We start from the raw sequence: 13,890 nt of genomic DNA, 5'->3' as shown, positions 1-13,890 counted from the left end.
TAACAAGGTAGCTTGCCGATGGGACCCAGGTTAGACAACAAAATTCATTCATGCTTCAATTCCAGAGTTACAAAGGTAAATTTAGAGGTGGTTTTAAGGCACACTGGGTTTTATGCGACCTGTGGTTGCGTGAAATCTAGTGTCGCATTTTCTCCCTGTGCTGTCATGTCAGGGCTCACAAAATTCCCGATTGTGTAGCATTTCAGACTTTAAATCTTCTGTCTACAAACCAGAAATTCTTTTTAATTTGCAGTGAAAACTTCCTTTAACAGTTATACCTGAGTAACTTCACACATACATTTTATATGTTCGTACAAGGTCAATTTAGAGATTTTTTTTTTTACACCCTTCATGTTATGGCAATAATAAAGAAACCTAGAGAAAAGAAATCTGTTTCTTATACTTTACTCCAATTTGTATATTTCCATGTTTGCTTCTGTACTTTTTTGCCTACATGGTTGTCATCATACAAATGTTTTATTTCTTTGATGACTTTTACAGTTATATTGTCTTTATATTGATCATAGTTTTTATATTATGTGGACTTGTTGTAATCAGACTGTTTTGTCAGTAAATATTTAGGTTATTTATAATTTTTCTCACATCAGTAATGCTGTAAGGAACATGTTTGTCTATATAAAGGACTTTTTCCCTTAAATTTTTAATTGACATGCATTTGTTCATACTGATGAGTACAGTGATGAATTTTTAAAAATATTTATTTATTTATTTATTTTAAAGTCAGAGTTACAGAGAAAAAGATCAGCCTTCCATCTGCTGGTTTGCTCCCCAGATGGGTGCAATGGCCAGGGCTGGGCCAGGGTGAAGCCAGCAGCCAGGAGCTCCATCCTGGTTTCCCATGTGGGTGCCAGGGGCCCAGACACTTGTGCTGTCTTGCGCTGCCTCTCCCAGGCCATCCGCGGGGATCTGGATCAGAAGCAGAGCAGCTGGCACTGGTGTGGGATACTGTCATTGCAGGTGATGGCTTCACCCACTGCACCACAATTCCGGCCCCATGATGACTTTTCAAATGTGTTACAACACATAAAATCGCAAGGCACGAAGAAATCATTGTTTGGTTCTTGTTGACTTTCTTAGGAGACTATTAGTTCACATGGTCTCCAGCTGGGGGAGACTGTACCGTTTTCTGTGATACACTGTGCTATAAGGGGAACTTGGGAAAGCGCCAGGGAAACAGAACCCAACAGTTCAGGGAGTGGGCATTTAGCCTGGCAGTGAGGATGCCCGCGTCCCACACCAGAGTAACCGGGTTCCCATCCCAGCTCCAGCTCCTGACTCTGACTTCCTGCAGTCAAGTGTATGTGAGAACAAGAAAAAAAAAAAAATTGCCATATCCTTGCATACAAGGGTTCTCCAAAAATTTCATGGGAAATTGGAAAATATATAATATGAAGAAACTGTAGGGATTTGAAAAGTTTTTGGGCCCAAGTTACAATTATTTATTGGAAAGGCAGAGTGAAATGGAGAGAGAGAGATCCTCCTCCCACTGGTGTACTCCCTAAATGGTCCTGCTGGCTGGGGCTGGCTGGAGCCAGGAGCTCCATCCGGGTCTCCTGCGTGGGTGGCAAGGGCCCGTGCAGTTGGGTCGTCATCCGCTGCCTTCTCAGGTACATCAGAAGGAAGCTGGCTTGGAAGTGGAGCAGCCGGGACTTACACCAGTGCTCCGATACAAGATGCTGGCGTTGCAGGTGGTGGCGTAACGCCTGTGCCACAGTGCCGCCAGTCCACGGGGTTTTGGAAGTACTCTATGGGGACTGCCCTGGTGTCAGCTGAGAGCACAGGAAGTGACAGCGCCCCTGTCCGTGCCATACGTGAGCCAGCCTTACAGGAGGCTCTCTGAATTGCGTGCGAGGGGTGACTTGGGCTGTTTTTTTGCACCTGATTTGAACTCACTGACTATTGGCTTTGCCGTCATTCTCCTGGGCATTCCTTTTTTTTTTTTTTTTTTTTTTTTGACAGGCAGACTTGGAGACAGAGGCAGAGAGAAAGGTCTTCCTTCCGTTGGTTCACCCCCCAAATGGCTGCCACGGCTGGCGCACTGCGCCGCTCCGAAGCCAGGAGCCAGGAGCTTCCTCCTGGTCTCCCATCTGGGTACAGGGCCCAAGCACTTGGGCCATCCTCCACTGCCTTCCCGGGCCAAAGCAGAGAGCTGGCCTGGAAGAGGAGCAACCGGGACTAGAACCCAGGGTGCCGGCGCCGCAGGCGGAGGATTAGCCTAGTGAGCCGCGGCGCAGGCCCTGGGTGTTCCTTTGGGTGAGCATCTCGCACTCGGAGGAGAGTGTGCACAGGCTAGCAGCAGAAAGGAAAGCGTCTCGGTGCCCTGAGCTCGACTCCACGTGGCCTCAAGCCATCAGTGCTTTCCACACCTTCATGACAGCCTGGCTTTTCTTTTTAAGAGGAACGTGAACCGCCCGGTGAAAATGGAGCAATGTGCACCCTTGGGCCTGCAGCAGAACGGTGACCCACTGACCGTTTCTTCACCCGTGGTTACTTTGGTTGGAAGCCACAGCTGCACCTGACCTTAACCACACGGATTCAGGGAAGCGTGGTGCCGTGGTGTCCGGGTCGCGGTGCACACTGGCAGAGCACCTTGTAAAAAGTCAACTTGCTGGGGCCGGCGCTGTGGCATAGTGGGTAAAGCCACCACCTGCATCGCCAGCATCCCATATGGGCACTGGTTCGTGTCTCAGCTGCTCCACTTCCGATCCAGCTCCCTGCTAATGCACCTGGGAAAGCAACAGAAGGTGGCCCAAGTGCTTGGGCCCCTGCACTCACGTGGGAGACCTGGAAGAAGCTCCTGGCTCCTGGCTTCGACCTGGCCCAGCGCTGGCTACTGTAGCCATCTGGGGAGTAAAACAGCGATGGCAGGTCTCTGTCTCTGCCTCTCCCTCTCCCTCCCTCCCTCCCTCTCTCTCTGTACCTCTGACTTTCTAAATAAGTAAATCTTTCTTTTTCAAAGGGCAGCTTATGCCTAGCCTCTGGTCTTCTCTACACTGCCCTTCATCCTCCCGTTGCCTCCTCGCCACCTGCCTTGCTCTGGGATCAGTGTTTCACAGGGTCGCCTCCCTTCACGGTTTTCCCCACCATTTGTGCTCCCTGAAGGTTTCTCACGCTCAGTTGTGTCCATTCTACTTGTTTCGTGTCTAGGAGTAAGCTCACTAGGGATTTGCTCTTGCATTCCTTGTGAAATCTTAGTTAAATGTCAAAGAAGGGGCAGGCTTTGGGGGTGGCACCGCCCTGAAATCCGTCTGCTTTGTTTGCGTTTGGTTGGGTCTGGGGATGGGCACAGCTGTCGCCCAGCCATCCAGTGAGGCCGGGGAGGTGTGTGTGGCCAAAGCATCCTGACTTGGCATCGTGCAGAGGCTGTCCATGGGGGGGGGGGGTCCCACACAGAGGCAGGTCCCTTCTGTAGCAGCTTTCACGGTGTCCCTGACCATGGCTTTGTTTCTTCCTGCCAGACCCCAGCGCCGCAGGTAGAGCCTCCCAAAGCCCCCGAGCTCAAGCAGGGGCTGTACGAGCTGGCGGCGAACAACTTCGAGCAGCACATCACACAAGGTAAGGGGCGTGGGCTGGCCCTGCGGGGGTGCTGCCTCGCCGGGCTCTCCTCCCTACAGCATTGGGACCCTTCGGCCCCCTTGTTGAATGCTTCTCTCTGGGACGTGGTTTCTGCCCCTTTTCCGTGTTACTCTCCGGCGTGTTGGCCTCAGGCAGAAATACACACCTGCTGTTTGTTCACCCGGGACGTAGGGGAGCCACCGTAACTCGTGACCCCCCAAGCTCTTCCCCGCACTTTAAAGCACCTTTCTGAGCCACACCTGGGCATTTGCAAACACTCAACTAAATAGCACAGTGACCCACGCACAGCCTCACCCATGAGGACTGGTGAGCCTCCCGTCGTGAACACATTGGGGGATTCGCCCGTGGTCCTGCAGCGTGGCCCACTGAGCACTGGAACTGCTCGTCCACCACTTGTATGGTCCCAGACAACTTGTGGGGGAACCCCCAGCCTCCCTCCTTTTCTCCTTTTTTTTTTTTTTTTTGGACAGGTAGAGTTATAGACAGAGACAGAGAGAAAAAGTCTTCCTTCCGTTGGTTCACTCCCCAAATGGCCACTACGGCTGGCACTGAGCTGATCCAAAGCTAGGAGCCAGGAGCTTCCTCCTGGTCTCCCATGTGGATGCAGGGGCCCAAGCACTTGGGCCATCCTCCAATGCCCTCCTGGGCCACAGCAGAGAGCTGGACTGGAAGAGGAGCAACCGGGACTAGAACCCGGCGCCCATATGGGATGCTGGCACCGCAGGCGGAGGATTAACCAAGTGAGCCACGGCACCGGCCCCAGCCTCCCTCCATTGTTATCACAAGTCCGTCATTTTTCTAAACGGCGGAACCTCCTGGTACGTTCTCCCCTCTAGGAGATATGCTTTGGCTTGAGACCGACTTGGGCTGCCTGTGGTGCGCCACCCACCAGCTCACCTTGTCACCCAGCGTCTCCCTAAGCACGTCACTTCCCGCCCTCGCGGGCTTCCCACCACCGTGCTGCTCAGTCTCCCAGGGCCCCCGGCTTCGCAGGGTGCCTGCCTGGATGACGCCTTCGTGCTGCGGGCCCCTGTCAGGGCTCCATGTGTTTCCTTGCGCACACCATGGCTGTGGCCAAGAGGCTGCAGCCGTGAGCATTCGTGGGGCGCAGTCCTGCGGGGAGGCCGGGGGCCCGGCAGCACCCTTTGCTCAGCTCCTGCCTTGAACCGCGGCCCGATTTCAGTCGTCGTCTGCCTGACATCCAAGCAGAACAGCCTAGATGAACCAATCTGCGGTGTCCAAGGAATGCTGCTGCAATGGATTCATTTTTTTGTTTCTAGCCAAGGGTATGATACTCTGTTTTTCTTTAGTGTTTATTCATTTATTTGAAAGGTAGAGTTAGAGATTCTGTCCTGCTGGTTCACTCCCCAAGTGACCGCCACATCCAGTGCTAGGCCACACTGAAGCCAGGGGCAGCGTCTGGCTCTCCCACGTGGCTGCAGGGGCCCAAACACTGGGACCATCCTCTGCTGCTTTCCCGGGCCGTTAGCAGGGAGCTGGATTGGGAATGGAGCAGTGGGACTGGAACCGGAGCCCATCTGGGATGCTGGTGTCACAGGCAGCAGCTTTACCTGCTGTTCCACAGAGCCAGCCCCAATTCTGTTTTTCTAACCTTTCATTTTATGGTAAGATTAAATGCTGATGCTTAAAAGCAAATGTAGGAACCAGTGAATTTTTTTTTTTTAAAGATTTCTTTATTTTTATTTGAAAGTCAGAGTTATACAGAGAGAGGAGAAGCAGAGAGAGAGGTCTTCCATCTGATGGTTCACTCCTCCAATTGGCTGCAACTGCCAGAGCTGGGCCAATCCAAAGACAAGAGTCAGGAGCTTCCTCCAGGTCTCCCACGGCCCAAGGACCTAGGCCGTCCTCCACTGCTTTCCCAGGCCATAGCAGAGAGCTGGATCAGAAGTGGAGCAGACAGGTCTTGAACTGGTGCCTTTATGGGATGCTGGCGCTTCAGGCCAGGGCGTTAACCTGCTGCGCCATAGCGCTGGCCCCAGGACCCAGCAAATTGTTGCGAGGCAGTCACCCTGTCACTGCTGTCCAGGTCAAGACATAACCCTGCCAGCTGCTGGTGGTGCCCCGTGGGGAGCTCAGCCCACCTCCCCCTCCCCCGAGGGGGACGTCCCTGTCTTCTGTAGAAAACGCCCCTTTTCTTTTTGGTGTCCTCATCACTCAGGTGTGTATTCCTCTGTAGGTTGATTTGGTCATTTTTATACACAGCAGGTCTCTGACTTAACGGTGGGTTGACTTATCGATTGTTTGTTTGACTTTACAATGTGTTTATCTGGCGACCAAATCCATCTCCAATGTTTCTGACTCAGGGTGGATGGGGAAGTGGCCCCGGTGTAGGGAGGAGCCCTGTGCATCTCTGTGAGGGCTCCTTGAGTCTGCGCGTCCCTGCGTTGCTCTCCTCACACAGCTGCTGAGGACAGAGACTGTTAGCTGTGCGGCGGCCTCTCCTTGGTGTGGTGTGCACGTCTCCCCGGGTTCTGCTTTCCGGGGACCCAGCGGTCTTAGCGTGGTGGTTTTCAAGAGGCCCAGGGAGACCCCATGGCTGCTGGGAGCACAGCACACCTGCTTGTCTCTGTGTTGGCTGTGAGCAGGTGTGCCAGTCGCCGCCTGGCCCCGTCCATTCGGTAGTTGTGCCGCGTACCCGTTCTCAAATGCAGCATCGCTGCTTCATTTTCTTATTTTTGGCAGGAGAAGCTCACCCCCAGTTGTCACTTGGTTACTCGGGGTACAGCTCATCTGGGAAAGGCCGGATAAGTGCCTGCCCCCTGCCCTTTATTCCGGCCTCTCCCAGTTACGAGCCAGTCCCGTTAGCCCTCCGAGACGGCCGGTTCGGCTTCTGAGTGTCGTTATGAACTCACGGGGACAGATGTGTTTGGGTGGAGAGTCACTTTTTAATCAGTACCAAAGTGAGATTTGCCGAGAAGCAAGAGAACAAAGATGCGATTCTTAATTAAACCTGCGGCACGCTGTGACGTAATTCATGGTTCCTCTGTCTTCCCCTCCACCGCCCCCCCCCCCAAGGCGACCACTTCATCAAGTTCTTCGCCCCGTGGTGTGGCCACTGCAAGGCGCTGGCCCCGACCTGGGAGCAGCTGGCCCTGGGCCTTGAACACTCTGAAACTGTCAAGATTGGCAAGGTAAGCGAGAGCCCTCATTAGACTGGAAACAGACTGCTCCGGGCTGCATTCATGAGCGGAGTGACAGCCTCAGAGACTGATTTATTAATTCCATTGAGCGTGCCCCTCGATAATTCATTTTCACCTTCGCAGATGGCAGTCTGGTGTTGAGCTCGCTGGCTTTTCCATGGCCTAGAGATAAATTACAGCCTTGGCCGCTGTGCTTATTTTGAAGAGGTGGCCAATCCTGAGTTGGCAGCTCCAGGGCCTGCTCTGCAGAGATACGGGGCAGAGCCTTGGAGAATGTTCCCTGGATGTTCTTGGAGAGCATCCACATTTGATCTCACCCAAGAGTGCTTTCCCAAAGGACGCCGGGCTCTGCACACAGAAGGGGCCCCCTCACGGTGCTCCGTGGCCTGGGCGCCTTCCAGCTCTTCCCGTTTACCCAGAGGAGCCAGAAGAGCTGTTCAGCAACTTCTGTGTGACGGGCTTTTCTGGACGCGTTCATAGCCGTGTCTAGAAGCGCTGCTGGGCCATCCCTTGCTTTCCTTCCCTCCCTCGCAGAAGTAGAGAGTCAGCGAGAGACAGAGACCCCCCCCATTTCAGATGGTTCGCTCCGACTGGGCCAGCCCATAGCTGGGAGCCCAGTGCTCAGCCCACGTCTCCCATGTGGCAGGTACCCAGCTATTTGTAGTCTCACTGCTGCCTCCCAGAGTCTGCATTGGCAGGGAGCTGGAGTCGGGGGCCAGAGCCAGGCACGGACCCAGGGCCACCATGAGGGACGGAGGCATCTTAACTGCTAGGCCCCCTCCATCGGTCACTTTTAATCTTGTCCAACCTCTGGCCCCCACACACAGCTAGTCTATGTGGATTTCCTTTTCTAAAAATCTTTTTTTTTTTTTTAATGCATGGGGTTCATGTTGCAAAGCTGTGTGTCTGGGAGCAGTCGCTGCTGGGGTGAACTTCAGTGTGACTGTGCGTAATCTTGGAGGTCAGAGCTGAGCCAGGTCGGCCGCCTGGTGGCCGTGGGGATGAAAGCCAGCGCTCAGGATGATGCTCGGCCCGGAGCAGGTGCTTACTAAACTGTCATCCTTTATTTATTGACGCTAGTGAAGTTTTCTCCGCTGCCTGTTAGACACTAGGAGTCATGGGTTCTAATTAGCTGTAAGGATTTTATACGTATTTAACATTTCATGGGTGTGATTGTGCAGCAGTCTTGTATCATGATGATCATTCACGGGAAGTTCAGTGCACGCCCTTTGAGGTCTCCTCCCAGGACCAGGCGATCCGCAGAGGCCTCATCCCAGCACACGCACCTGGCTCAGGCCCTGACAAATGCTCTTCCCCTTCCCACGCCTCGGGCAGAGGCCCCCTTGTTCCAGCTGAGCACTTCGGCTGCTGTCCAACCACGGTCATTTTAATTTTTTTAACCCTACTTTGCTAATATACTGAACATCCACTCAGTCCTGCCTCACTGATTACAATGCCAGTAGCAAATCAAAAAGAAAGAGGCCACTTAGCTTCATGGAAACGTTGGGCAAGCAGAATCTCTCTAAGATGGAACTGAAGCGCAAACCTTGAAGAGCCGTGACAGTCGGTAAATTAAGCTCACAGACTTAGGGCCAGATTGCAATCTTCATTTGACCTCATCACAGTTTTCCCTTTATTATGTGCCGGATCCTGTTCAAAATGGATTGCTGCTCCCCTTCCCCCTTTCATTTTAAAACTACGAGAGTCAGTTTCTTTTTTAAAAACATTTTACTTACTTGAAAGGCAGTGAGAGAGAGAGACCAGTAGAGATCTTCCATCTGCTGGGTCACTCCCCAGACGTCTACAATACTTGGGGCTGGGCCAGGCTGAAGCCAAGAACCTGGAATTCAGTCCAGGTCTCCCCACGCGGATCACAGGGACCCAAGTACTTGGGTCATCAGCTGCTGCCCCCCATGCTGCCCCTTGGCGGGGGGATAGAATCAGAGCAGACGCTGACCCAGGCACCGGGATCTGGGATGTGCGCTTCTCCAGTGGCATCCTAACCCCCGTGCCAAATGGCTGCTTCTAGAAACAGAGGGATCTTTCCTGCTGATTCCCAGCCCAGATGCCCATGGTGGCCAGAGCTGGGCCAGGCCAAGGCTGGGAGCTGGGAACTCAGTCCTGGTCTCCCAGGTGAGCCGTCAGCTGCTGCCTCCTAGCGTGGTCATGAGCAGGAAGCTGGACTCTGAAGCAGAGCTGGTGCACAAAAGCTGGGCCCTTTGACATGGGCTGTGGGTGTCTTAGCTGCTGCACTGAACACCCACCCTAAGAGGAGGATTCTGAGTTGGGGTATGAACTAGGCTGCCTGGCTTCAGCCATAACCTGCTCATGTTAAAATGTTGCTTCCTACAAATTGGCATTTTTTTAAGATTTTTTATTTATTTATTTATTTGAAAGGCAGAATTAGGAGGAGAGACAGAGATCTTCCATCTGCTGGTTCACTTCTCAAATGGCCAAAACCAGGAGCTTCCTCCAGGTCTCCCGTGTGGGTATAGGGACCCAAACACTTGGGCCACCCTCTGCTGCTTTCCTAGGCACATTAACAGGGAGCTGGACTGGAAGTGGAGCAGCCAGGACTCGAACTGGTGCCCACATGGGATGCCAGCACTGCAGGTAGCAGCTTAACCTGCTGAGCCACTGCACCTGCCCTACCAGTTGGCATTTTTAGCTGAGTTAAGATAAACCCTGTCTCTCCAGTCGATGTCATCACCCTGCTCCGGCAGCTCAGGTGTGTTTTGGGCAGCTTTTAGGAAAAGTCTCTCCCCAGAGTGCAGCTTGCTGGCAGAGATGCTGCAGAATTGGGGTTTTTTAAAAACAGAGGAGGTGTCCAGCGGTCATTCCTGCGAGAAGGCTCGTGGAGAACCTGACCGGGGAGCCTTGTCGTCCTTTGCTTTCAGGTGGACTGCACACAGCACTACAAACTCTGCTCAGGAAACCAGGTCCGCGGCTACCCCACTCTGCTCTGGTTCCGGGACGGGAAAAAGGTAGGCGTGCAGCTCTCAGCGCTGACCGGAGCTCTCCTTTCCTTATCCGCCGTGGGCTGAGACGTCGGTGGGGGTGAAGTGGGGCAGGTAGGGGTGCAGCTGATGGGCAGTGTTGATGGTTTGGGCACTGGTTTGGGGAACGTGTGCAGTGGAACCGCAGGTTCCCTCTGAGAGTGAGGAGATGCGGCCAGTGAGAGCAGCTTTCATGTTACCCTGGTTTTTTTTGTTGTGCTTTTTTATTTTCTTTTAGGATTTATTTATAGGAACTGGCGCTGTGGCATAGTAGGTCAAGCTACCGCCTACAGTGCTGGCATCCCATATGGGCACCGATTCGAGACCCGGCTGCTCCACTTCTGATCCAGCTCTCTTCTATGGCCTGCGAAAGCAATGGAAGATGTCCCAAATGCTTGGGCCCCTGCACCCGTGTGGGAGATGCAGAAGAAGCTCCTGGCTACTGGCTTCAGATCAGCACAGCTCCAGCTGTTGCAGCCATTTGGGGAGTGAACCATCAGATGGAAGACCTCTCTATGTGCCTTTGCCTCTCTGTAACTCTGCCTTTCAAATAAATAAATCTAATATTTATTTATTTGAAAGTCAAGAGTTAGACAGCGAGAGTGCTCTTCCATCTGCTGGTTCATTCCCCAGATGGCTGCAATGGCCAGGGCAGGGCCAGGGAGAAGCCAGGAGTTTCTTCCAGGTCTCCCACATGGGTGCAGGGGCCCAAGCACTTGGGCCATCTTCCATTGCTTTCCCGGCAATCAGTGGGGAACTGGATCAGAAGTGGAGCAGCCGGCATAAGAACCAGCGCCCTTATGGGATGCCAGCCTCATAGGCAGTGGCTTTACCCACTATGCCAAGGTGCTGACCCTGTTATACTGTTTGAAAACATTTCGGTGGCTCAGGTCCTTGCAAGGGTAGCCCAAATTTGCAGTCTTAGGGTAACTGTGCAGTTGCAGCGGGGGGGGCTCCCTCCGCCTGTGGCCCCTGGCCCATCTCAGCCCACGTGGACTCCTCCAGGCAGCAGGCCTTGTTGTCACCACACTGAGGGGAGGGGTGGCCACATCCTCACGCCACACCAAGACGTGCTGATCGTAGCGGCTCCTTTCCCAACAGACGGGAGCAGGCTGGTGGGGCGCGCACTGGCTCAGCGGGGTCTCACACCTCCACAGGTCGATCAGTACAAGGGAAAGCGGGATCTGGAGTCCCTGAGGGACTACGTGGCATCACAGCTGCAGAGACCAGAGACGGGCACCCCCGAGGCCAGCAAGCCCACCGAGGCCCCCTTGCTGGCCGACGAGCCTGTGGCCGACAAGGTAGGTGCCTGCCCGGCTGGGCTGACCCAGTGTGGCCCTTCCTCCTCCAACACTGGGAACAGAATGACAGCTGGGGGACAGTGAGGAGCCCTTCTGATGGTCGGCTGGAAGCATTTTGCTTTATCTGCTCCCCCATGCTCTGCAAGCTCAACGGGAGACTGCTGAGACAGGGGCGAGACGGATCCTGGGACCGTTGCATGGTCAGAAGTCTCTAGAGCCGCCTTCCTCTCCGATCCAGGCCTTGGGGGGATTTCCTATGGACTCCCAGCTGCTGCCTTCCCAGCAGCGCCCCCAAGAGGCACAGGTGGCAGACAGAGCTCTGTGGGGCCAGGCTGTGGGCCCGTGTCTGCCTTCACTGCATTTGTTAGCACAGTGCTAGGCCTCCAGGGAAGCAAACACACGAGAGTTTCACCCCGTGTCTGCAGGAGGTGTCACGGGGCGGGGACGGCAGGCAGACGGGGTGGGGGCACCTGCGTGAGACCCATCACCAGAGCTCTGAGATAGGTTGGCCTGAGCCGGGCTGGAGGGAGTGGAGTGGGCACGGACAGGGTAGGGGTGCAATGGAGCGCGTCCCAGGGGCTCAAGGTTGTGAAGTCCACGCTGTGTTTATAGGAGCCCTGGAGGGTTCCGAGCTGTGTGGAGTGGGAGAAGGCTCCTGCAGGAGATGAAGGCAGCCCCAGCTGAGGGTGCAGCAGTGGGAGATGCTCAGATCCCTGGCCGGGGGTGGATGGCACTGGCTGCAGGGGAGGACGGCAGGGGGTGAGGTCTTCCAGGCTGTGTGTATAGGTGGTGGTGATCAGCGGGCACTAAAGGCATCTAGGAGCTCTGCACCGAGGCTGTGGGTGCAGGCAAGGCTATTCAAGGCAGGGAGGGGTGGACAAGCGTTTCCCCAGGAAATCCATGCCCAGATTTCCCAGCTGTGAGACCTGTTAGCCTACAGGAGGTCTTCCAAACGTTCATGGAAAATAATGCATGAAAGAGCCACGCATGGATTTCACATGTGGTTCTTTGCACCAACATAAACTGACCTTTGAGTTCCATTTTTTCCACGGACGTTTGAAGTGTGCGTCTATTGCCAAAGCAGAAAACTCACTACTTCACTTCTCAGCACAGAGTCCTTTCCTGGGACCCAGGGGGACACTGAGGGCAAAGGAGGGGGGGGGGGGGGGCCCTTGTTCCTCGGTGGTCGGGGGAGGGTGTGAGAGCAGTGAACTTGGAACCCGAACGCTTTTCATGACAGAACTTGCTGGAAGGCACACATTCCCTCCTCCTGGGGCAGAGCCATTCGGGGGCCTCCTTGCCCCCCCCACCCCCCAATCTTAGCTGGACGCTCAGGTCGGGGGTGGCCAGGGCGTTCGGGTCTAGGCTGCCGTAGTCGTTCTGAGCACACACGTTACAGGGGTGTGTGTGTCGCGGGGGGTGGAATGGCCGACCTGGGCTGAGCCTAATTGTACAGCACTGGTGGTTGCATCACACAGCCGTGCCTGTTTCTCCTGCTGGTCTCCACATTCCAGGAAAGAGGGTAGTGTTCCCCAATGGCTCCTGGGGACCCCCAGACGCAGGCCTGTGCCAGCCACCAATGGGGCAGCCGTGGGCCAAGTCCTCTTGTTCTCATTTTCATGTGAGAGAACCACACACTGACATAATGCTGTAGAGAACTGTAGGGCAGAATCACTTTATTATTTTTATTTATTTGAATGGCAGAGTTACAGAGGGAGGTCTTCTATCCGCTGGTTCACTCCCCAAGTGGCCACAATGGCCAGAGCTGAGCCGATCCAAAGCCAGGAGCTTCTTCCAGGTCTCCCTCAGTCCTCGGGTGCAGGGGCCCAAGGACTTGGGCCATCTTCCACTGCTACCCCAGGCCATAGCAGAGAGCTGGATTGGAAGAGCAGCAGCCGAGGCTTGAACTGGCGCCCATAGGGGATGGCGGCACTGCTGGCAGAGGCTTAATCAGCTATGCCACAGCACCAGCTCCCAGGATCACTTTGTTAAAGCAGTCGTGTTCGGGAGCACCTTTCCCAGGAATTCCCCAGCCAGAGCGTAGGGGAACATATTTCACGTTTCCCTTGAGCATAAAAGTCGAAAGCCCGTTCTAAGTAAAAACACCCAGGATTCTCTGCGCTACAAAAGCACAGGTAAGATAAAAGCTTAGGGTGAAGAAAGGGGCCGAGGGGGTGTGGTGGTCTCATCCATCTTGGGGTTGGAGGCTACAAGCCTGGGCACTGCAGATGCCAATGTGGAGTGACGTCTACACCAGCAGGCTCCAGAGGACAGGGCTGAACCTGTCCTGGCTGCCGGGCAGAGCAGCTGAGCGTTCCCCCAGGAGCTTCCAGCCTGGCACGTCTTTCCTGAGACAGTGTCTGTGCAGCGCCCTGCGCCCTCCTCAGGCCTCTCCTGGGCTCGGGCCCCTCAGCCTGGGGTGGCCTCCTTGCCCCGGGGTGGAGCTAGTGAAATGCAAGTCATGTGGGTACGTGTGTGTGAACCTGGAGCATGTGTAAGACGGCATTTAAGAAAAACGGCTGGCCTTGCCCTGCTTGAGTGACGTGTTAGAAACCCTGGCTCTCTCCCCCCACGAAGGACACGGTGCTGGCACTCACCGAGAAGAACTTCGACGACACCGTCGCGCAGGGAATAACCTTCGTCAAGTTCTACGCTCCGTGGTAAGTGGCCGCCTGGTGCGGTGCTGTCACGTCCTTTTCCCCGCTCATTGGCCTAACGCTGCGGGCTCAGTGCGGGCGGGTGGTACACTTACACGGGGGTCACGCGCATCGTTCTGCCCTCGGATGCAGGCGCATTGAAGTTCGGGGGCATCAGTCACAATTACGGATAGAGGGG

General features: G+C 54.7%; 1 protein-coding gene across 1 annotated transcript in view; it reads left to right on the top strand.

The window, feature by feature from the left end:
* Positions 1–13,890, top strand: part of TXNDC5 (thioredoxin domain containing 5) — a 29,427-nt gene that overhangs the window by 12,969 nt on the left and 2,568 nt on the right. Inside the window, exons 4-8 of the mRNA XM_062184376.1 lie at positions 3,480–3,576; positions 6,634–6,749; positions 9,656–9,742; positions 10,912–11,055; positions 13,633–13,715. Coding sequence (XP_062040360.1) covers positions 3,480–3,576; positions 6,634–6,749; positions 9,656–9,742; positions 10,912–11,055; positions 13,633–13,715 — 527 coding nt within the window. The remainder of the gene's footprint in view (positions 1–3,479; positions 3,577–6,633; positions 6,750–9,655; positions 9,743–10,911; positions 11,056–13,632; positions 13,716–13,890) is intronic.

The sequence above is a fragment of the Lepus europaeus genome, chromosome 3 (genome assembly GCF_033115175.1).
Source record: "Lepus europaeus isolate LE1 chromosome 3, mLepTim1.pri, whole genome shotgun sequence".
In the NCBI taxonomy this organism is placed as follows: Eukaryota; Metazoa; Chordata; class Mammalia; order Lagomorpha; family Leporidae; genus Lepus; species Lepus europaeus.
Note: the sequence above shows the minus strand (reverse complement) of the source record. Positions and strands in the feature narration are given on the sequence as shown.